Raw genomic sequence first — 24,189 nt, 5'->3', positions numbered from 1 at the left:
TAGGGTACCACATCCAGTTTTGGCCCACCTGTTACAGCAGATATTGACAAACTGGAGTGAGTTTTGCTGAAGGCTGTCAAGATAGACCCCATAGCATTCTTCAGTTCTGGTCTCAGGTTTGTCATCAGCACCTCCACATTCCACTTCATGCTTTGTCTCAGTTTTTTTCCCTGGTTCCTTGATGGCTCTCACTGCTTATCTGCTCTCAGTCTTTTTTGCAATGTCTTTGCCCCAGCATGTTCCATTTTTTTACTGCACCATATAAAATCTCTATCTCTTAAAAAACATTCTTTCCAGCATGTGAAAAGGAATTCTAGAGCTGTACACAGGGAGCATAAGAATTACAAAACAACACAAAAAACCCCATCCACATTCAGTCCATTTTTTTGCTAGTCAGAGATGGCCAAACTCATATGGTTGATATTTTTAAGAAATTAATTCTGCCTGAGGCAGATGTCCTGCCCGGAAGAACTAACTATAAACAGATAAAGTTTGCTCAGAGTTCCAAGAAACCGAGAAAAAGATTTTATAATGTGAAGTGTTAAGCAGTTTAGTATAGGCTGCACTACCAGCTCTGGTTGTAATAACATATTTTTCTTCCATTTGTGTTAATTGTAGTTATCTACTTGCATCAAAGGAAAATGGAAATAGATTGAATTGTTTATGCTGTAAATTTACTATAAGATTTTTTTTTTGTTGATAAGCTTTTCTAATATTTGGAAAATAAAACAAAATTGTGAGTTCTTATGAGGATGACAATTACACTTTAAAGACAGATGAGGATCTATCCTTACAAATGTAGTGATGCTAATTGGCATGACAATTGAGTTACTTCCCTTAACTAATAAAACACTGCTGTTCCTACATTAGGTTATGTATTTGATGCAGATTCTGAAACTGATGGAAGTTGTATGAATATAGAAATTGAAAAATATGTTATAGAATAATCACAAGACTGTCTTGATGTCATTGTAATAACTATGTTTGCAAATAGAACCTTATTAAAGAAGTAGACCATTCACTTTTTGATACATTACATTTTATAGAAAGTTTTGCAACTTTAGACTCTATCTATTTATGTGGTTTTGTCAATTAAAAAACCTATAAATGTAAATAGCCTTAGGGGGAAAAAAACAGATTATAGTAAAAAATTGAGTAGTTATGGTTAATATTTTTATTTGTACTATTTATACACTGGCCTAAAATACTTTTGTTCATTTTAAGGTAACTGAGCTGCACAATATCAAAAACATAACTCGTTTGCCTCGAGAAACAAAGAAGCATGCAGTGGCAATTATCTTTCATGATGAGACGTCAAAGACGTTTGCGTGTGAGTCAGGTAAGCAGTTGGTACTGTATCTCCAGCTTGAAGAAATCAAGTTACACATCAAAGTCTTGCTCAGATGAACTGAAACACCAGATAGAAATCCTTAGCTTAAAGAAATTTGTTGTAAACAAGAACTTTGGAGTTTGGGGTTTATTTTGGGGGGGTTTTGGTAGGGGATTTTGGGGTGTTACAGAGGTGTTGGGGGTGTTACAGAACTCTTTCTTCCATTACTTATCTTTGACTGCACACAGATGGTCTAAAGACTGGAGATTTTCAGCCAAACTTGTAAAACTGAGTTAAAAATACCTGTGCGATGTTATTAAGTCAAGAAGTGAAACGTTCTTTTTTTTGCCAAGTTTTGCTATAGGCACTTACTAAACTAATAATTATCATGCCATTGCAAATAAGAGGTAAATACCAACTAAAACCTCAGGATATTGTAAAGCTGGATTCAAGCAGTCGGCGGTTTGAACAGCTACATGGTATAATGAATGAGTTAAGTTGAGAACAGACTTGGGCATCATGGTAAATAATGACTTGTGAGACACTGAACACTGCACTGTTAAAGTGCACTGTTTTCTTGTTTGAAAATGCAATTGTACGTATCTGTGTCCTACAGTATATTTTACCTGAAAAAAATGGTTTTTTAAAAAAATGATAAATTTTTAAATGATAAAGTTTCTATTTGTTTAGTGACATATTTGAAACTGTGCATTTTAAAATTATATCTTAATATTATCATATAAACATTGCATGGTGTACAATCTAAGTTAAATACGGTGAAACAAAATTCAAGAAATATGTGGAGGAGGTAGGTTAGTAATGTGTAAGGTCATGAATTATGTGGATTTGGGGTCAAATATTGCAAACATTGATATGTACATCCCATCACAAAAGACGCATTGACAGTTTTGTTTGTTTATTAATTTAAATTTAAAAACACACACATAGAACATCTGTGGCTTTCTAGGATCAGTTTAACAGATTATTGGATAAGTACTTCACATTAAAGACTTTAATTTCTAATGTGCCAATTGTATGAGGTTCAACAAGGCTAAGTGCAAGGTCCTGCACTTGGGCCACAACAATTCCATGCAATGCTACAGGCTTAGGGAACAGTGGCTGGAAAGCTGCCTGGCGGAAAAGGACCTGGGGGTGTTGGTTGACAGCCGCCTGAATATGAGCCAGCAGTGTGCCCAGGTGGCCAAGAAAGACAATGGTGTCCTGGCTTGTATCAAAAATAGCGTGGCCAGCAGGACTAGGAAAGTGATCCTGCCCCTGTACTCGGCACTGGTGAGGCCACACCTCGAATCCTGTGTTCAGTTTTGGGCCCCTCACTACAAGAAGGACATTGAGGGGCTGGAGCGTGTCCAGAGAAGGGCAACAAAGCTGGTGAAGGGTCCAGGGCACAAGTCTTCTGAGGAGCGGCTGAGGGAACTGGGGTTGTTTAGCCTGAAGAAAAGGAGGCTGAGGGGAGACCTTATCGGTCTCTACAACTACCTGAAAGAAGGTTGTAGAGAGGTGGGTGTTGGTCTCATTTCCCATGTAACAAGCGATAGGACGAGAGGGAATGGCCTCAAGTTGCGCCAGGGGAGGTTTAGACTGGATATTAGGAAATTTTACTTCACTGAAAGGGTTATCAAGCTTTGGACCAGGCTGCCCAGGGAAGTGGTTGAGTCGCCATCCCTGGAAGTATTTAAAAGATGTTCGGATGAGGTGCTTAGGGACATGGTGTAGTGGTGGTCTTGGTAGTGTTAGGTTTACAGTTGGACTCGATGATCTTAAAGGTCTTTTCCAACCTATACGATTCTGTGATTCTGTGAATAGCGATTCTATAATATGATTAATAATCGAATAAAAACATTTTAATTATATTTCAACAGCACTGAAATCAGTTCTATGGAAACTTTTCCATTTGCCTACACATGCATTCCCCTTGTTCTCTAATGAAAAGATCTTATTCCTTCCCTAGAATTACTATGGTGCAGGTATATTTGAAAAGATTGACAGCAAATCATAACTTCAGGATTCTTTCATCAAAGAAGGGGCAAATCTAAGAAAGTTCAGCATGTCTGGCCCACTCATCCCTTTCTTCTGTCACAAACACAATGCAACTCCTTAATCTTGAACCCAGTTGTGTATACAAGACACAAGTACATTAAGGTGCTAACAAGATGCCCGTATGAGATACCCTACCTTAAGGGTATGCTCTAAGCAAAGGTGTGTTTTGAGTGGATGGAGCCTTAGGTGAAGTGACGAACCAGTGGAGAGCTTGTGGGCAGAGATCAAAGGACAGACCAACACAGGTGATATTGTAGTAGGTGTCTGCTATAGACCTTCTCATCAAGAAGAGAAGGCAGACGAAGCATTCTTAAGGCAAGTGGAAAAAGCCTCACAGTCCCAGGCGTTGGTACTCTTGGGTGATTTTAACCACAACAATATCTACTGGAAGGCCAATATGGCTGGACACAAGCAATCCATATTTCTGGAACAGATTGAAGAAAATTTCTTGATATAGATGATCAATAATGTGATGAGGGGACATGCTCTGTTCAGGCATGTGCTTGGCAGGATCCTGTGGACAATTGCCTTGGAGGGCAAAGGGGCCCAGGAGACCTAGCTGATCTTCAAGGACAGCATCCTCTGAGCACAAGAACTGTCCTTCCCATTCTTCAGAAGACAAGCATTGCAGAAGACCAGTATGGATGAATGTGGAGCTCCTGACTCAGCTCAAACACAAAAAGGGAAGCACACAGAAACAGGGACAGACTACCTGGGAGGGATACAGAGCCATTGTCCATGTGTATAGGAATGGAGCCAGGAAAGCTCCAGCTCAGCTGGAGCTGAAACTAGCCAGGGAGGTGAAGGACAGAAAAGGTTTCTTAAAGTACATCAACAGCAAAAGGAGGGCTAAGTGAGTGTGGGTCCATTGCTCACTGGGGCAGTGGACCTAGTGACAAGGGGCATGAGAAAGGCTGAAGTAGTTGATGCCTTTTTCATACCTTGGTTTTCACTCGCAAGGCTTGTCCTCAGGCCTTCCAAGTCCCTGAGCCTCTTAGCAGTCAGTGGGAGTGAAGTATTACCCACGGTAGAGCAAGGCAGAGTCAAGCATCACTTAAATCACCTGGATATCATACAGAAGTCCGTGGAACTAGATAGTCAAGAATGACCAGAAGGAGGATCCAGATAACTATAGGTCAGTCAGCCTCACCTCAGTCCCTGAGAATGTTGCTGGAGCAAATCATGTGTAAACACACGAAGGACAACGAGATGAATGGGAGTAGCTAAAATGTTTTCCTTATGCAAATCATGCTTTCTATGATGAGGTGTCTGGCACTGTGGGCAAGGGAAAGACAGTGGCTGTTATATACCTTGATTTTAACGGTCTTTGACAGCGTCCCATGGCTTCCTCCATAGCCCCCAGATTGGTGGGGCTATGGCCCTATGGGATGGATAATGGCCCTATAAATTGGCTAGCAAATAGGCTGGGCTTGAAGAGCTGTGATTAATGGTGTAAAGCCAAGCTTGCGGCCAGTAGGTAGTGGGTCCCTCAGGGATCAGTGCTGGGACCAATACTGTTCAATGTCTTCATTGACAACCTGGATGATGAGATGGGGAGTACTCTCAGCAAGTTTGCAGGTGACACCACATTGGGGTGACCCAAACTGGGAAGGCAGGGCTGCTGTCAGAGGGACCTGGACAGCCTGGAGACATGGGCTGACAGAAACCTTACAAAGTTCAGAAAGAGTAAATGAAAGGTCTTGCCCCTGGATTGTGGTAATCCCAGGCAACAGGGCAGGCTGGGGGCCAGCTGTCTGGGAAGTATCTCTGCAGAAAAGGTCCTGGGTTCCTAGTGGAGAACAAGCTGAACATATCCTGGACTGCATTAGTAAGAGTGTTGACAGCAGGTACAGGGAATTGATCCTTCCCTTCTATTCAGCACTTATAAGACCACATCTGGAGTACTGTGTCCAGTTTTGTGCTGTCAGCATGAGAATATTGACATACAGGAGTAAACCCAGTGGAGGGCGATCAAGGGTCAGGGTCAGGAGTACATGACGTATGAAGAGAGACTGAGAGCTGGGCCTGTTCAGCCTGGGGAAGAAACAACTTCAGAGGATCTTATTGCTCCCTACAACTACCTGATCTGAGAATACAGAGAAGATGGAGCTATAAAAGTGTCAGATATCTTGCTGTTTCTGAAAGACTACAAATCTTAGCTGTGGGTATAGTGGAGTTTCAATCAGTTTGCCTTTCTCCATGCCTTCAGTCTATCTAAAGAGCATAAACTGCATCATCTCCATCAGATGAGATAGATACACTGCTTTGTTTCATTAAAATCTGACTCTCTTGAACTCCAAATCTTTTATGCGTTCTGAACTAGGAAGATATGGTTTAAAAAAAAATTCTTTCACAGCTTGTTTCCACAACTGAGTTCTGTCTTCCCACAAGGAACTATTACCATTTTTACTGCTGCTGAAATGTGCCAAGTACTTTGCTTTCCTTTATGAAACTTATCAAAGTTTAAGGAATATTTAGAGAGCTGCTTGTTATTTAAAATATTTTCTTCTTCTTCTCAGATTTCTAAAAAAATGTTTAGTGGCAGTGGTTTCTATGGGACAATGCCTAGACTTTTAACAGCCTCATGGTGTATAGTAGTGTACACACAATGGAGTTTATTTTGGCAAATGAGGCCACTTCTTTGGTTAACACAATAATACCTTTACTCTACTAATACTTCTTCTTTCCCATGGCTTCAGTGGGAAAGAACCACTCAAGTGGTTTTGATTTAGTCAAAAATCTTTTTCTAGAATCATAGCTGCTTGACCTTCATGAATTATTTAGGAGCCCAAACTTTCATGATATGAACATTTTTCCACCATGGAGTCTCTAAATATACAGAAGCAGATACTTTGTTTCCTATCATCTTGACCTCCAGGGGCAGATGGAAGGATGGTAATGCTGAACCCGTTGAAAAAGGTCTGCTGAGCATAGAGTCAGTAACTTCTTGGAAAGGAGGAGGAAGTAATGCTCAAAGCTGAGTTGGTTTTATATGGGGACTGAACAAGGTGAGGTAGGGTTTTGGTCAGAGTTGTACCAGGAAATGTTTTAAAATAACCGTATCGTTTTGGTTTTGATATGAGCTGGTATCTTTTTCTCTGTGCAGTCTAAAAGTCCATGTGATGAAAAGTAGCACATTTTTCTGGTACTTAGCTTTCTTAATTATGGAATTAAGCACAGTAAAATGCTATTCTGTTTTAAAATAGGTCTCTAAAGATATAGAACACTTTGGTCCTCCCCAGAAAGCCTGAGAGCTGTGATACCAGCCCACTGGGTGTGCTGGCTGGGAGCCTATATTTTTTTCCTAAGATCCTGCAGCTTCTAGGCCCTCAGCTTGCTTATTGTCTTCAAGGCAGCTACTAGCAAGTCTGAGCTGTGGATGGGCTGTAGCCCCCATATTTCCATTAGGATTTCACCAAATTAGTCATCTGAGGAGCATCTAATTTTTGATAATCTTAATTTGCTAATGAAAACATTCTGTAGAAAAACAAACAAAAATCCTCCATATGCTTTTGTTATCATCTGGCTGTTCCCATCACTACCACCAGTACTCCCAATGTCTGCAACAGCTGTAGAAGTCTGTTCAATTCTGAAGCTCTATTGAAATATTTTGAACAGCAAACTAGTCTCAGATATTACAGTTCCCTGATTAAAAGCATAGGATAACAAGTCTTTGAAGAATTATTCTTCTTCAGGGAGAGAAGGAAGCTGCTTGCTGTCGCTATATCTCTTTCTGACTTCTCTTCTAGTGGGCAAGAGACTTGTGACTTCGGTAATTAGCAAGCAACATTTTTTAACTTTCTCAGGTACCATCAGAATTGTTTCGGTGGAATTAAACTAATGAGAAGTCGTGGCTGATTAAATAACATGAAAAGTAGTCTATAACTCCGTGAACTTAAGACAGACTCTAAAGAATGGGAATTCTTCTGCAGACCATGGTAAATTGCTGCCACCTTAGCAGGGAACATGCTAAGGTCTCAGTTTCAGCCTCCCTGAAAATCATGTGAAATTTATTGCCATTAAGGGAATTTTAACAATTTTTTTATCAAGAATCATGAAATTCTGAGTTGCTTTAGAAACAGGGAAATGCAAAACTCTCCAGTTGCTAACACATTGAGATTTGAGATAAAATTAAATGTTGCCAAAAAATGGAAGGACAGAATACTATGAAGAAAAATGAAGGAGTTTGGGGGAATTGAGCATATTTACTCCAGCATAACAAAAGTTAAAAATATATTAATGTTGTCTTTTAGGAATTAAAATCCTTGTCATCAAGGAGAAAAAAAGGAACTTTTTAAAGATATAAAGTGACGTTATCACAAGAACAAATATAGAATATATGCCCAGTATCAGTCTATGTTGCTAAGGCCATTCAAATAACAGGAGCAACATAGACTGAAAATGCAGAGGAAAATTTCTAGGACTGCTTTAGCGGTGAGGTTCCACACAGCTTCACAGAAATCCTTCCCCATTCCCACGTGGTTTTTTTCTGCACTCCACAGTGTAGTATCAAGCAAATGGAGAAATTCTTTTAACTCTGGATGCTAGGTAATGGGTTTGAGGTGCTGTCTTTCCCTAATACCTTTTAAAAAAAAGTTGTTGGGATGGGTTTTGGTTTTCTGTTTGTTTTGTTGTTGGTGGTGGTTTTTTTCAAGTAAGTGTGCTGTTAGTTTTTGTGTAGATATAGCTATGCTCAGACACATGTACCTATTGAGAAGCTCTTCTTCCTGCAAGCCTAACCTCCGTACTGTGGCAGTAACCCAAGTGTCTGCACTGAGACAGGGGTTAAAAATGCCCTGTAAACTCTCTCTAAAGTTGTAGATATGATGCAGTGAGCAATGGTGTCTATGCAGGACCAGCAAGAAAATGAAATTGGCAGACATGAATACTGATTAAAGCTAGAAGTTTATGGTGCTATTATGGAAGTTGCTAGCGTGATGAGGATTGTGCCTGAATAATAGCTAGCTTTCAAGGAATAAAGTTTCTGGGTTGCACTAGGTCAATGACAGACCATATGGGAGCATGATTTTTCCTTTAGTGATGCCAGCAAAATATTAAGTGATACAAGTCCCTGGCTGTTTTAGACTCAGTGGACCCACCAGCACAGGCTTGTCTAAAATTTATTTTGGTTTCTAAATGACAAAATGTGAGGAAAATTTATGAACTTGTAAACCTATTGATAAAATGAAATTGCAGGGGTTGCCAATAATATGGATTCAGAGACAAGAGAGACAAAATAAGTTAGGGCTGAAATGTGATTTCAGTGATTTGAGTATAGAATGAGATGTAACATGACAAAAAGAAAAGGGGAAAAGTCACAGAGAAATCTTACAACTGCAACGGTGAAACAAATGCAGACATCCCCCAAGATACTGCTGATTGTCTGGCTTCTCTTCAGTACAAGTCCCCATTCTGTATAGAATTAGATGAATTGAAGGTGTTTATCTCTTTCCAGGCATGTATGAACTGTAGTTCTAGAGTCATTGCAGTCAAGAAACATCATTATTTTTAAGAGGTTATGCTTTGGCGTTCCCTTAAGACTTCCACTATTCATGTCCTGGGGAAAACAGAATTGGGGTATTGCAAAAAGTCGATCAGCCACCCTATTTGAAACTTCTGTTTTAGGGGTCTATCCATCTTTACACTATATTGATATAGCTTAACTGATATTAATAGTCTTGCAGTTGTTTTGGCTCAATCCACCATTTTAATTTCTTGAATGTCTTGCTGCTGTGATGGTTACCTTGATAAAACCTTTATACATCTATAACATAAACAGTCTTTTTCTTCCGTGTTCTTATGCTTTCAACTTTTTCTGAGTGCAGTCAGACTGCGATAAGTACGTCTTGTTATAACTCTGCAAAAAAAAGTTTTACTTTGTTGAAAATGAAAGACTGTTGGTGTCAAGTGGCAATGTGTTCAGCAACGTGGTTTTTTTAGTTCTGTACATATTTTTCTTTTTAAAGCTGTTTTTACCATTTGTTGGTGTTGCTTTCTTTTCTTTAAAAAAAATTACATTGCTGCTGTCATTTAAAAGGCACAAATTCAGTTCATTTTTGTACTGAAAAAGCTTTTGGGCTATTGCCAAATTACTACTGATTATGAGCTGGGCTTTTTCTCCTTGATAGTTTTCACAAGCAAAAATATTCTGTGCTTGAAGAGTTTGACAGATGTCAGTGGAACATTAGATGTAATTCATATCACTATATCCTTTGACAGCTAAGAAGTCTGGAGGTTTTGGATTAAAATTACAGTGAAACATTGAGGTTTTGAGATGAAGCATCAGTGACCATACGTGCTGTAATTACTAACAATATAAATGGCTGTATAAGCTTTAAAACCAACCAGATTAAAGTTCCCATTTTCACTGTTAGTTTTGTGAGTTTGAAGCTCCAGGATCATGGAGGTGGTGGAAGTGAAGAACAGCTTCCCAAATACAGTTTTAGTACTGGAATGAGGAACACAAAGTTTACCTCTTGCAGGCAGAAAGATAATCCCATATAGTTGAAAATATTCTTAAAGATGGTATATTTCTCTGTTAAAGTGGCAGGGATTGTTATATGAAAATTTATGACCCTGCCTTTTCTACTTTCTGTTTGTGAATATTTTTTTTATATACTGAAGGGGCCTGCCTTACTTCTCTGTAAAGCGTATAGTTCATTGGAGGTCAGAGGTATGTTCTCACTTCCACACATGCCACAATATTTTAAGATCAAAAAAAAAGAGGTTTTTTGATCTCATGGCATTGCATGATGTTAAATATGTCGCTCTGGATTCTTACATTCTCCCTTTTTGATCATAAAATTTGAAACATTATCTACTTTCAGGGCAAAGTTCAGTCTGAGTCATGGTTATAAATGTTATATTCTAAGATTAATATTTAGGATGTATATTCTTCTGTTCTGGACAAGTAGTTCCCTGTTCATTAATAATGAGTTTTATTTCCTTATTTTTTCATGTTTACCTGAAAATACGCATCTCTATTCTGACTTTAGCTTTTATAAATTAAAAATATTTGGATTTTTGCTCTCATTTCTCATAGTTGTTTGCCTTTCTGTTGGTCTTCATTTTTCTGTGGTTATCTGTCTGAACTACATTGTTACAGTTTTCTGACACACATTGGTAATATGTATAACTAGCAAATGGAAGGAATGCAGAAAATATTACCCCATCTTCAGGACATAACTGTTGATGGAACAGGTACTACAGTATTACTTTCCATCCTTTTCAGCCACTTTCAGGTTAATAATTGCATGCAAACTTAGTTCTAAAATTAATTAGCATTTAAAAGAAAAAAATTTGGGAAGACAAACTCGTACTTTTTTTTTAGTACAATTGCCAACTGCTAAATTTGAAACCAGTAGACACACAAAATGGTCATCATCCCTTCAGCACTTCTCTCAGGCAGGTCCCTGAGCTGAGAACGCTGCTGCATTCTCAGTTTGTAGGGCAAACGGGGGACAGCAAGGAAACAAGGTTAACTTCCAGCCTAGTAGGAGTATGCACAGGGGCTGTGATGAAATGAGTAGGAAAGCTGTAAGGTTTCTAAATGCAGAAATTTAAAAAGGTAAACTTGCTGTGGGACTGCAATATGGGAAACCCTAAATTTAAGGCTTTGAAGGTCAAAACATTTGGAGGCTGAAAATTTTTCTTTCTTTCCCTGAAGTTTCATTACGTAGTTGTGTATATTGCAGGTATGATAAGCATTCAGTTGCCCTTGCTGTTCATGTACTGTAAACTTGTCTGGACACTCTTTACTAATGTTTAACATAGTGTATCTAGATAAGTAGAAAAGTTCTGTATTACTCTTTCTTCCTGGACAAATATACTGAAGTGCAGACACTGTATGTGCTTTCCTTATCACAGTTTTACTCAAAGGGACTGAAATTTATATGAAATATAAACTGTTCCCAGAGGAACAAAAGTCAAAAAAGATAGCTAAGATAATAATGAATCATCCATTTTAGAGTGTGTGTAGGAGTAAAAGAGTAGGAAAAAATCTTCCTGCCTGCAGAAGCTGAGCAACTTCAGAAGACAAACAGAAGGTGGCAAGCAGATTTCAGCTTCATCTGGTAGATGGTGCAAGGTCAGCTGAATTTTGATTTTAGAGAGACTAGGAGAAATAGGTGAATGTCAAAGCCTCTGCCCTAGAAGTTCAGCATACAGTTACCTTTCCCAGTAAGCACAGAGCAGAGGTAGGTTAGTGATGGTGAAGTCCAGGATGTCAGCATATGGAGGTATAGAATTGTTTGTTGGACTTTAATAGAAAGTTTGATAATTGCTTACTTGTTGTTGTGAGGGGTGTTTTTCATAAGCTGCTAAACATCTGATGAACCTTGCCGTATCTTCAGCCTCAATGTTTTATACCAGAACAAAGTCTGTATAAATGTGGTGGCACAAGACCATAAAAATGCAGTCTAAAAACATGGTCTAACATTTGGCTTACAGGAAAAAAAATAAAAGTTTTTCTTAGCTTCTGACTGTTTACCTTAAACTGAAATCTAAAATTATTAATACTTTGTGCATCTATATGTATATAACAAGATTTCTTCCCGATTCCACTTTGAGATTCTTAGTGGATTTGGTAAATGTAATATGTCATAAATAACTGCTAGTCCTATGAAACAAAGATGTGGAGATACTGTTTTATCCTTTTTATAATTCATAAATGAATTTCAATGACATTTAGAATAGTTTTTAATTGTATTATAAGTGGAAAGTCCAAATCTACTTCTTATCATGTAAACACATTTTATTAAGAAGGTAAAGGCAATAAGGCACTACGTATTTTAACATGTCTTCATGCTATGTGTCCTACAATGTCCTAAACCTTGCTTTTAAACATATTGGCCTGTTCTACACTGCCAAAAGGCATTAATGCACAATAATAGAAGTATTACTGAAAACCATCTGAGAATCTTGATGAGTTTTATGCATAAAATTGCTCATATTTTGAGTTTTTATTAGCAGTTTGCAGAAGAGGGAATAGAAATGCAACGTCATTAACTGAATAGCAGATGAATGGGACAAAGCCTGAAAAAGCACCTCAGACAGAGGACTTCTCTCCATATTAAACATCTACTATAGATATATGTATGAATATAGATTCTGCTTTCACTAAAATATCCTTGTGTGAGGTTGTAGTATGGATTTGCACTTGCTATTAGCAGTAAGAAATGTGAAATATTAAAAAAAATATGCAAAATAGAGAAAAAGTCCTCTTTCTTCCTCTTCATGCACTTATTTCCGATGTAGCTAGATGCTTGTATTCTGTGGCCGTACCTTGGCATTCATCAGAGAAATTACACAGTTGGCTTTCCACACTACCTGAGAATAGATGAACTATATTCTGAAGCAGGATTAAATCCATGCCTTCTTCCTCCTGAAAAAAACCTGCTCATTCAAATTGCTGCATATTTTATATAATGCAAAAACTAAAACCTCTTCAGGATTGTTTATTAATGCATTCTTACATGCAGGAATCATGTTGTGTGTCGTGTTGTAACCCCAGCTGGCAACTAAGCACCGGACAGCCGCTCGCTCACTCCCCCCCAGTGGGATGGGGGAGAGAATCGGAAGAGTAAAAGTGAGAAAACTTGTCAGTTGAGATGAAGACAGTTTAATAGGGAGAGCAAAAGCCATGCATGCAAACAAAGCAAAGCAAGGAATTCATTCACTGCTTCCCATGGGCAGGCAGGTGTTCAGCCATCTCCAGGAAAGCAGGGCTCCATCACGCGTAACGGTTACTTAGGAAGACAAACGCCATCACTCCGAACGTCCCCCCCTTCCTTCTTCTTCCCCAGCTCTATATGCTGAGCATGACACCATATGGTATGGAATATCCCTTTGGTCAGCTGGGGTCAGCTGTCCCAGCTGTGTCCCCTCCCAGCTTCTTGTGCACCCCCAGCCTACTCGCTGGTGGGGTGGGGTGAGAAGCAGAAAAGGCCTTGACTCTGTGTAGGCACCGCTCAGCAGTCACTAAAACATCTCTGTATTATCAACACTGTTTTCAGCACAAATCCAAAACATAGCCCCATACTAGCTACTATGAAGAAAATTAACTCTATCCCAGCCAAAACCAGCATGTTATGAAACAACACATTGGGCTCGAAAAGGGTGAAGTTTGCAAGCAAATTTAATGTTTTCATTTTAAAAGTACCTTTTAAACATCCATGTTAATAAGCACTTGGTGTCTGCAGAACAGATCATGATTAATATTTGTCATTGTACACTAAGCAAAGTAATTTTTTACTTGCTTTCCACAATATAAAAGGCTTTGGGATTTTTTAAAAGACTTTGTAAAGTTATCATTATATTTAAGATTGTTTTTTCTGCATGCTGTTCAGGTTCTTAGGCATATTACTCTGATTTTATTACAATGATTGTAGAACTGAATTCTTAATAACCACTGCATTTGAAATGATGGTCTGACTGGCATTTAGCCAATTGTAACCAATCAAATTTCATTATCAAAATGTACAGAACAATATAGAGTAAGTCTTAGCATCAAGAAAAAAAAAGTGAAGAAAACATTAATTGTCTATTTATATTTATGATAGAAAATAAGGCTGGAAGTAATCTTGGGAAGACTCCCTGTCCTAAGGAAGTATAAGCTATACCTATTTATAGCTGTATATGTATAATATTGTATATATGTATATCATTCCTGGTAGATTATGTCTTGTCTGTTTAGGGTTTTTTGAACATAATTAAAAGAAACAAAAATGTATCAGGAGTACTAAGGTTGAAAAGACAATGGCATAGCAGCATATAGTTGAAACTAGAACAAAAGCCTGTCTTTTCCATCTTTGTTAATCTGTCCCACGCTGCAGTATGCATGTGGTAGTCTTTAATTGAATAGTTTGTTATAAGGGCCTCTGCTGTGGTAGGTACTTTGGAAGAGAAGAGAATGAGACTTAGCATTTTAAGAAGTTTTTTGTAAACCCGGGAGAAATTGATTCAATTTCTTTCCTAGGCTTTCTAGCACCTAGCACACAAAACATAATAGTGTACATTTGTATGGTTTCAAATTTACTACTTCCTGTGTTCTAAAGATTGCAATTTAAAAATAGATTTTAAAAATGTTCTTGTAAGAAGGAAATTCAAACAAGATGTTTTCCTTGTAAATTCAGGCAGGGCTCCAGAGCCTGATTATTGTAGTGTAGCTATTCTTCCACAGGCTTTTAGGCTTTTGACCCCCGTCAACATGATACAACTGCCCTTGATGCTGAAGTTGTGGATTCTTCAGCAGCCTGCCAGGCAGAGAGATGGGTAGATTTCTGACAGTGCATTTAGGTCTCAATGAATCTGCATTTAGTCAGAAAAGTCCCAACCAGCTCTAAGAATAACACACTTCAGAGCGAATCATCACTGCCTTGAGACTTATCCCTTAAAACCTTGCAGAAATGTTAGCACCATGTTAAGATGTGTCATCTGCAAAGGGTTATATTTTTCATTGCCTGATGAAGGGAAGAGTCAACAAAGAATATTTTTTTTGTTATGCCTTCATGCCTAGATACAACCAGTCTTGGCTGTAAGCCAGCCTGCTGCAAGCCAGCTCTAGTCTGTAAATTGTGCAGCTTTAAGTTAGGAAGGCATCATGTCTCTGCAAATTTCCCGTGCTTCTCATCTGGTTTGCAGTAGAGTCAAAATAGAGACATGATCACCTGCTCTTACCAGTAAACATGATGCTAGACCTGCAAGGAGGCAGCGCATGTTCAGTGACACTATTCAGACTGTATTGTTAGGTAAAAGGAATCTGTGCTACCTCTATTTCCAACATTCATATCTAGGACACAGAGAACATGTAGTTATGTTGTAGTGGGTTGACCTTGGCTGGCTGCCAGGTGCCCACGAAGCTGCTTTCTCACTCCCCCTCCTCAGCTGGACATGGGGAGAAAATAAGGATGAAAAGCTTGTGGGTCAAGATAAGGACAGGGAGATCACTCACCAGTTATTGAAACAGACAAAGCAGACTTGGGGAAGATAAAGTAAATTAACTTTATTGCCAATTATTAACAGAGTAGGATAGTGAGAAATAAAAAACAAAACTAAAAACACCTCCCCATCACCCCTCCCTTCTTTCCAGGCTCAACTTCACTCCCAGCTCTTCTACCTCCTTCCCCTGACCAGTGCAGGGGGATGGGCAATGGGGGTTGTGGTCACTTCATAACATTTCATCTCTGCCGCTCCTTCCCCATCGTGTTCTTTCCCTGCTCCAACGTGGGGTCCCACCCGTGGTATACAGTCCTTCACGAACTTCTCCAACAGGGATCCTTCCCATCCTTCCCACGGGGTGTAGTCCTTCAGGACTACAGGAACAGACTGCTCCAGCATGGGTCCCACATGGGGTCACAGGTACTGCCAGAAAACCTACTCCTGCATGGGCTCCTCTCCAAGGGCCATAGCTTCTGCCAGGGCCTGCTCCAGCATGGGCTCTCTCCGGCTGGAGCTTTCTTCAGGGCACATCCACCTGCTGCAGTGTGGGGTCCTCCACAGGCTGCAGTATGAATATCTGCTCCACCATGGTCATCCACGGGCTGCAGGGGGACAACCTCTGTCACCATGGTCTTCTCCAAGGGCTGCAGGAGTGTCTCTGCTCCAGCACCTAGAGCATCTCCTCTCCCTCCTTCTTCACTGACCTTGGTGTCTGCAGGGCTGTTTCTCTGACATTTTTTCTTCACTCTTTCCTATCACACACTGCTGTGCAGTGCTTTTACTGTATCTGAAATGTGTTTTCACAGAAGCGCTACCTACATTGCTGATGGGCTCAGCTTTGGCCACCAGCAGGTCCATCCTGGAGCTGACTGGAACAGCCTCTGTTCAACATGGGGGCAGCTTCTGGTGTCTTCTCACAGAAACCACCCCTGCAACACCCCTCGCTACCAAAACCTTGCCATGTAAACCCAATACATATATAAATAAATACTCATGCATCAAGGAACTGTTAGCAAATAAGCAAGTTTAAGATAATCCTATGTAACTGTTTATCACTTTGTGTCTCTTCTTTCTTTTCTTTTTTTATTTATTATTGGGACTAGTAGTATTAAGGCCCTTGGTTTTTAAGAACATCTGTTTACTTTGATTATCACCCACTCAAACGCCTAATCCTTTCAGTCTGCTCTTCTGGAAAGTACTGGGATGTTACTGACTTGGTACTACTATGCCAACAGAGAAGTACATAGCTGGTGGACTTCTCAATTGTTTCCTGTTTTCCATTATTTTTTCCCACTTAAGAACTTTCTGTAACAATAATATAAGATACAATTACTTAACTCATACCTATTGTGTTTGGGCATATTTCTACTTCCTTTCCTTTTGGGATTAGTGTAATACCCCACCTGCTCTCCACAAGTTTGCTAATGCTAGAGTGGAAGCCAGGTATCAGATGAGATAAAAAGGCTTCTGCTCATCTACATGGAATGTAGGTCAGATCTCCTGGGATTTGTGAATATGTATCACTCTGTAAAATAATGTGACTTCTGTGGTTCCTGACCTCTCCTGAGAATAGCATACATTTAGTGACAGCACAAAAATCATGACATTAATTTATAGATTGAATTTGGAATATTGACAGATGATGTATGGCTGGCCGAGCCTAGGGAGAGTTCAATGAATAACATGATAATTTACTGCTCCAAACCTGAAACACCCAATCTATTTTTCATTCTCTGTCACTATTCAGCTTGCATTACATTTGGCTACTTACAGTGTGTAAGGTGTATGGGACTGTTAGCCAGTTAACTGTTTCAAGCCTTTTGAAACAATTTTGTCACTGAATGAAGGCAAGCTGAGAAGAATAGCATGTGTAAATGAGCACAGAAAATTTTGTGTGCTACTAATGTGTACATAACCATGTATTCAGCATGGCATATTCTACTTCATGTACAGTCTAGGCATCAAAATTTTGGACAAATTTGTGCACATCAGGAAAAAAAAAAACCCAAAGATGAATGTTTGGTGTTCACTGTCCATCTATCTTCATAACATTTTGAGAGGTTGCTAGAAGTCCACTGCCAATATGAATGTTGCTATCAGCATTAACCCAGCCCAGTGCACTGTTGAACAATCAGAATGGCAACTGCAGTCAGGGTGGTTGGTAAAGCTTATAAATTTGCATTTCGCTTCTGGCTATCGGTGAGAACTAAAGCAATTCTTAAGACTGAACCATGTGTGGGATTACTAGAGGTATATAGTGATAGGCAAAGAAAAAGTTTTATGTGACTTCTGACCACATGGTCTTGTGAGATTTTCTAGAGTTGTCTCAGCTTCCATACCTGCAGAACAAAGTTACTTAATGCATTGTCACAGCCCATTCAGGTTTTTCAATCTCTTTGGCAATATTTCATGGGAAAACATATTGAACTATGACTTAACTTTAAGAACATAAGTAAATATATTTTAAGTAGAAACAACTCTAAATTTCAATAATTCAAGTTGTTCACTTTTCCTGTGTATTTGAAAAGACTACCACAACTGCCCCCACTACCCCCAGACTGGGGATGCTGGTTGACAGCCGGCTGAACATGAGCTGGCAGTGTGCTCAGGTGGCCAAGAAAGCCAACAGCATCCTGGCTTGTATCAGGAATAGTGTGGCCAGCAGGACTAGGGAAGTGATCATGCCCCTGTACTCAGCACTGGTGAGGCCACACCTCGAATACTGTGTTCAGTTTTGGGCCCCTCACTACAAGAAGGACATTAAGTTGCTGGAGCGTGTCCAGAGAAGGGCAACATAGCTGGCGAAGGGTCTGGAGCACAAGTCTTATGAGGAGCAGCTGAGGGAACTGGGATTGTTTAGCCTGGAGAAAAGGAGGCTGAGGGGAGACCTTATTGCTCTCTACAACTACCTGAAAGGAGGCTGTAGAGAGGTGGTTGTTGGTCTCTTCTCCCAAGTAACTAACGAAAGGACGAGAGGAAATGGCCTCAAGTTGCGTCAGGAGAGGTAGATTGGATATTAGGAAAAATGTCTTTACTGAAAGGGTTATCAAGCATTGGAACAGGCTGCCCAGAGAGGTGGTGGAATCACCATCTCTGGAGGAGTTCAAAAAATGTCTAGATGTGGCACTTCAGGACATGGTTTATTAGGCATGGAGGTGTTGGGTTGACGGTTAGACTAGATGATCTTAGCGGTCTTTTCCAACCTTAATGATTTTATGATTCTATGATCTATAATTTGTCACGTCAAATAAAAGTAGAAAACATGCTCCCTTCAGAAAAGTACAAGAAGCTTTCCAGTAAGTAATTATGGCCTCACAACCTCTGAGAGCAACACGCAAAACAATCTTTTATCTGGAGAAGTATCCAGTCCTTTTGTGTATTTTATACAGTACCACGTTTGCCTTTTAAAATATCAACCCCTTCCCAGTAGTGATGCATTGGTTTTAACAGTAGTCTTATCAAGACTATATTTTCTGAGAGTAGTCTAGCATTATTGAGTCTGGCCTCTGTTTTTTTGAGCTTTAACTAGAGTAGTTAATTAATCTCCAAAAATAAGGTTCCAGTTATAAACATGCAACAGTTTCTTTCATATAATGGTCAAGATTCCCAGATTTCAGGTAGATATGCAAATGAATCACAAATACACCAATTAACAGAGATTTCAGGTTCTAAATCGTGTATTCCCAGTCAACTGAGATTCCTCTGTTTACAGTAATTGATGATCCTGGGATGAAGTTCCAAGCAAGTCAGCATTAAATCTCTCAAAGAGAGGCCTTTTCCCCAGTAAATAAATAATAACGTTTTCCTGAATGAATTTTACTGTGTTAGTAGTTCCTCTGCCAGTTTGCGATGCTCAGCCTTAAATTCTCTGGAGATCTTACACTAAACCTTTCCTTTTCTATTTATTTCAAATAAAGAAATTCAGTCTAAGGCCAAGAAGCAAATTGTGCTTCAGAAGTCTAAAGAAGTTTAATTAAAAAAAAAGGTTTTATCAGTCACAATCAGTGCTCCTCTTAATGTAGTTTTAAAGTAGCGTGCTTTTAAAAAGTGGCCTGAAGTACGCCGCTGTTCATCAAATCAATATGACATTAATTGCAATTCAGTCTTTTCTATATAAAGAATGCACTGAAACAGGAAAATGTGAACATATTTTCTGTAACTGTAGTTCAGGTACATTCATAGAATGTTTTCATAACCTATATGGAGAAATGAACCTTTTATTTCTAAAAAAGCTTTCTTTTATCCAATTTCTCTCCTAAAGCATGGATGCTTTTAAAGTTTTGTTTTAAGCAATTCCAAGTGCTTCCAGCTACTACTAAATCTACCTTGCAAGTTAATCTGAGGTTAAAACTGAAGTTAATCAATGGAAAAAACAATAGAGGGAAGCTGTTGACTGCAAGTTGCATTTTAGTTTTTAAATAGTCATATAGTTAAATCCGTTTTTCAATTTTAATCGGTTTTGAAACTTATAAAATAGTGTATTAATGTGCAAATAAGGCAAGTAAGGTGTTAATGATGGCAAATATATTAATTTTCTCCCTCCTGCTGAAACAGCTACCATTTGTATGAAAACTTTATATTAAAATATAGAAAATTTATATTCTTATTTTGGAACTTTTTTCATTTTTGCTTTAGATTCAGTTTTTATCAATTTGTAAATGTTCCACAAAGCAGAATAAACATCATATTAGGTTTAAATTTTGCAGGGGTTTGGTGGATCAAACTTGCAATGCTCTTTGATAGGTTTTGATGACCACCTAGTGTGACAGTTCACCACATCCTTTCAAACAAGTTTTGGATTGCTTCGTATTAGACGGGGTTTTTTTTTGATTGCTTCATATTAGATGGGGTTTTTTTTTCTTAATTCAAATTGACCAGTCACCCATTTCAATTGTTCTACATGCCATGGTCAAGACAGAATCAACAATTCTGTTCACAAAAGTAATGTAAATACTTCCCAACTGTATTCATGCTTGCTTTCTAACAATACATTCATATAGTGTTCTGGCATGTGTTAGGGGTTTAAGCTTCATATTTATTAAAATCCGTACAACATGTACTAGTCTTCTGATGTCTTATGAAGATTTGAACCTTACTTTGAAGTGGAAGCTGCATATTAATTAGAATTATGAGGAATCTTGGTCTGCTTCTAAATGATAGAAATCTAGATCCATTTACTTTCTGTAAAGCTGTACATTTTGAAAATGTGGGATATTTCTTAGGTTTTCCACGTTTGTATCTGTATCTGGACTTAATTTTGCAATGAATTTTTTGAAAACTGCAGCAGCATAAAGTTACTAGCAACTCTTATGAGACTATCACTTTATTGGGTAACATTAAGGAGTGATTAGCCTGCATGTTTATGATCATGTAAGGTAAAGTTGAAAAACTAATCTCAAGTTCCTTGTTTGTTTTTAAAACCAAGCCCTTCCTTAAAAATGTGTGTAGTTCTAAAGTTAAAATACAGACATCATATTGTTATTTTTCTATTAATGAAACCATAAAAACTAGTCTATTGTGAAGCATAATTTGTTCCTAACCTAGACACAATTAAAATAATCCCGAATTTAGAAGAAAAAATTTATCCTATTGGCTAACAGAAAAATTAAACAAAGAGAATTAGTGAAGTGGAAAAGGTAACGAAGTCTGTCGGCAAGGTGATCATTTAATCATCTTCCAAATAAGAGCAATGGCTCATTAATATATATTATTTCTATTTCAGCAAATGGGAAGTACTTTGTAAAGTGTTCCCTAAAGATAGCTCTTTGGACTGCTGTTGGAAAACAGTCAACTCCACTTTAAAATGGTACTTGCTCAGTGACAGTATGAATTTGCCTGTTTCTTTAGAAAGTTCTTCCTTCGCCAAACTTCTCGGTAGCTTAGCATTTCATCTCAATTTCAAGGAAAAAAAATAAATCAATCCTGTAACTGAAGTTTATATTCCATAAATAAAACATGAAGTCACTATTACAGCTGGTTTTTCTGCCTAGATTGTGTTATGGATAATTTTGACTGGACCTAGAAATTGAAATAATCAAATTAGAGAATTTGCTATGGGCATATAAAATGAATATGGCTAATAAATGTAAAATGAAAGAACATTTGAATGTGCTAATGGACAAGCCTCTAGATAATTAAGCTAACCTATCTAGGAAAGACAGGTCTGTATTAGGTATGTTTCTATAAACATTAATCCAGTAAGAATGACAAAATATCTTACTGTGTAGCTTCTGCTTTATATTCTAAACATCAATGATCTTAACCGTGGTAAGTTTGCTTGAATGTGCAAGGAGGTTACCCTAAACTTTGCTATAGCTTACAATCACCTCACTGAAAAAATGAGAAGTGAATTAAATAGGGTGTCTGACATTTATCTCCTTTATTCTCTCTAGTGATGGGAAATGACAATGCAGGAAACTCAAAAAGCCAATGTCATTTCAAAATGTTTTTGCTCAGTGACAGTGTGGATCTTTTCCAAGTGTAGTATAGTGTCCATGACATCTATGTGATTCAGGAAGCAGTGCTCCCAGCATATGTCACTAGATATAGCAGCACTCCCCCGTTAAGAAATGCTGTCCTTGCTGCTGTTACTCATCAGTAATAAAGTACAAATCAGCATTATCCAGATACGTAACTTCTCTATATTGTTTTTGTCTAACAATAATTCCAGTGTGTGCTAACTAGTCTTCTTTCCATATGGCATTTCATATTGACAGTTATACTTTTTGCTGATAGCAGAAGTATCAGCAAAAAATCAGTATCTTATTTATTGATAGAAGTGTGACTTAGATGAAAATTTAGTTTACTCTGGTTAAGCACCAGCTGAAAAGAAATGCTAAGAATCCTATGTGTCATTAACTAGTCCTTCAAATGTAATGCCCCGCTATGCATTTCTTGATATCTGGAGATTTCTTCAGATTCATAACCTATCAAAAATTGCCATTTTAGTTAAAAAGTAGACATGAGTATAATAAAAATTAATAGTGTAAGACAACAATCTAAGTGAAAAGGCTTAATATCTTAATTTCTAAGGGTTTATTTTTAAAATCTATGATCATCTAGTACTAGAAAATGTGAGTAGGAAGAAGCTAGAAGAGTTGTATATTTCTGCATGTGATTATGTCAAACTACTTTATAGGCAGTATGTATCTGCGTGCATGCTAAATTAAGAAAATAGTGGTAGCCCATGAATTATGAGGTTTTAAATAATTTTAATTTTGTAAGGTTGTCACATCTATAATTTTAGTCTCCTTTGTGAATCAAATAGATGACAGCATGTAAAAAAATTTGTATGTATGCTGATGAACTTTATTATGAATACTGAAGAAATAAATATTGTCTTTAATGGATGCCTTGATGAAAAACTACAAATTTATAACTCTAAGTAATGTATATGTAAAAACCTTCATTCAAATCTGATTTTTGTATTTATAAGCATTATACATGTATTTGTCAATATAAACCTTGGGCTTCATGAAGGATCAAATCAAGGGAGTAAAAGAAGATGCCAATTTTTCTGATATAAATAGAAAAGATTTCTCTCTTTCCAGCTCAGTAAAGTACTACTCCTCCAAAATTTCACTATAATTTGTATAACAAGTTTCTTTCATTCGTGCTTCAATCTACTGTATTACACTACTGGTTTTGGGCATGGAAACTGATTCATTAATTTTAAAAGTTATAAAGATTCTATGCAAAGGCATATGTTAGGGTTTATTATGAAAATGTAAGGAATACTAAGTGTCTGAGTGCCCTTATCTGACTCAGAAAAAAGGAGACAATTATGCATTTAGTTGCTTTTTGTGATCTGGCTGCTATTATGGCCTCATTGTAGCACTGTGATCCAGGAAAAAAACCCTGATGTCAAATTCATTTGTTTATGAGTAAGCCAATAAACCCCTGGTTACCCTCACATATCACAAAACCAAGAGGTTATTTTTTTTGCATTTTTTAAGGTAGCAGGGCTTAGGAGTAGGCCACAGTTTCCAGAAGGAAGAGTAACATTCAAGTCAGTGATTTCCTCATTTAAAAGCATTAATGCAGAAAATAAGGAAAAACACATGGCAGCATATATATTGTACTTTTACCCATTTGTTGAGTGCGCTGATGGTGCTAGATAACTCCTTTTTAAATGACAGTGATCAATTTTCTCATCCCTACTGTTAATAACTAATTTCTGTTTATAATTGGTTTTCCAGCTTGTTCTCTCCATTAAAAGATATCAGCCAGGGAGAACCTGGATTTGGATTTAGCTTAGGTCATGAGAGATCCCAAAGAGGACTTTTGCCTGGAGCCCAAGTAAGGAACGCAGAAGGAGAACAGTCTTTGCTAATGTATGATAAAGGAAAGGACATCTGTGCCCTGCCCACTAGTACTGTGTGTGTTTATAAATCAGTTCACAAATAAGCTGTAAGTGGGCAATTGCTCACCAGCGTGCATAACTTACAGCTTCATCTTCAGATACTGTTTTTCACTGTAATCATCACCTCTGATTTACAAACCTAAATCCTAACCTTACGTGCAGTTCTCGCTTTATATGGTTCAAAATATTAAATTTAAACTTTCTTTATACTTCTATGATGAGTTGTTTACCCTTAAATAAGAATGAAAGATTTGAAATAAAACAATCTTTCATCAGTGAGTCTCCAGTTAACATGGCCTTAAGCCATCATTTCGCAGAGTTCTTGAAGTTTCAAATGATTTAATCTTGGTATGTTCTGTAAGATTGCATTCATCAAGACTTATTCTGATTTTCTTGGAGGAAAATGACACATAATTGAAGTAGGATCTATTTGCTGTTTTCCTGGTTCAGCAAAGGACGTAATTTTGCTGTGCTGAATCTTAGAAGTGTTCCACTGAAATTT

General features: G+C 38.0%; 1 protein-coding gene across 1 annotated transcript in view; it reads left to right on the top strand.

Moving 5' to 3' along the window:
• Window positions 1-24,189, top strand: part of DOK6 (docking protein 6) — a 264,406-nt gene that overhangs the window by 123,365 nt on the left and 116,852 nt on the right. The window contains exon 3 of the mRNA XM_075494295.1: window positions 1,225-1,339. Coding sequence (XP_075350410.1) covers window positions 1,225-1,339 — 115 coding nt within the window. The remainder of the gene's footprint in view (window positions 1-1,224; window positions 1,340-24,189) is intronic.

This window comes from Mycteria americana, chromosome 2 (assembly GCF_035582795.1).
Source record: "Mycteria americana isolate JAX WOST 10 ecotype Jacksonville Zoo and Gardens chromosome 2, USCA_MyAme_1.0, whole genome shotgun sequence".
Lineage (NCBI taxonomy): Eukaryota > Metazoa > Chordata > Aves > Ciconiiformes > Ciconiidae > Mycteria > Mycteria americana.
This window is presented reverse-complemented; position numbering and strand designations above follow the sequence as displayed.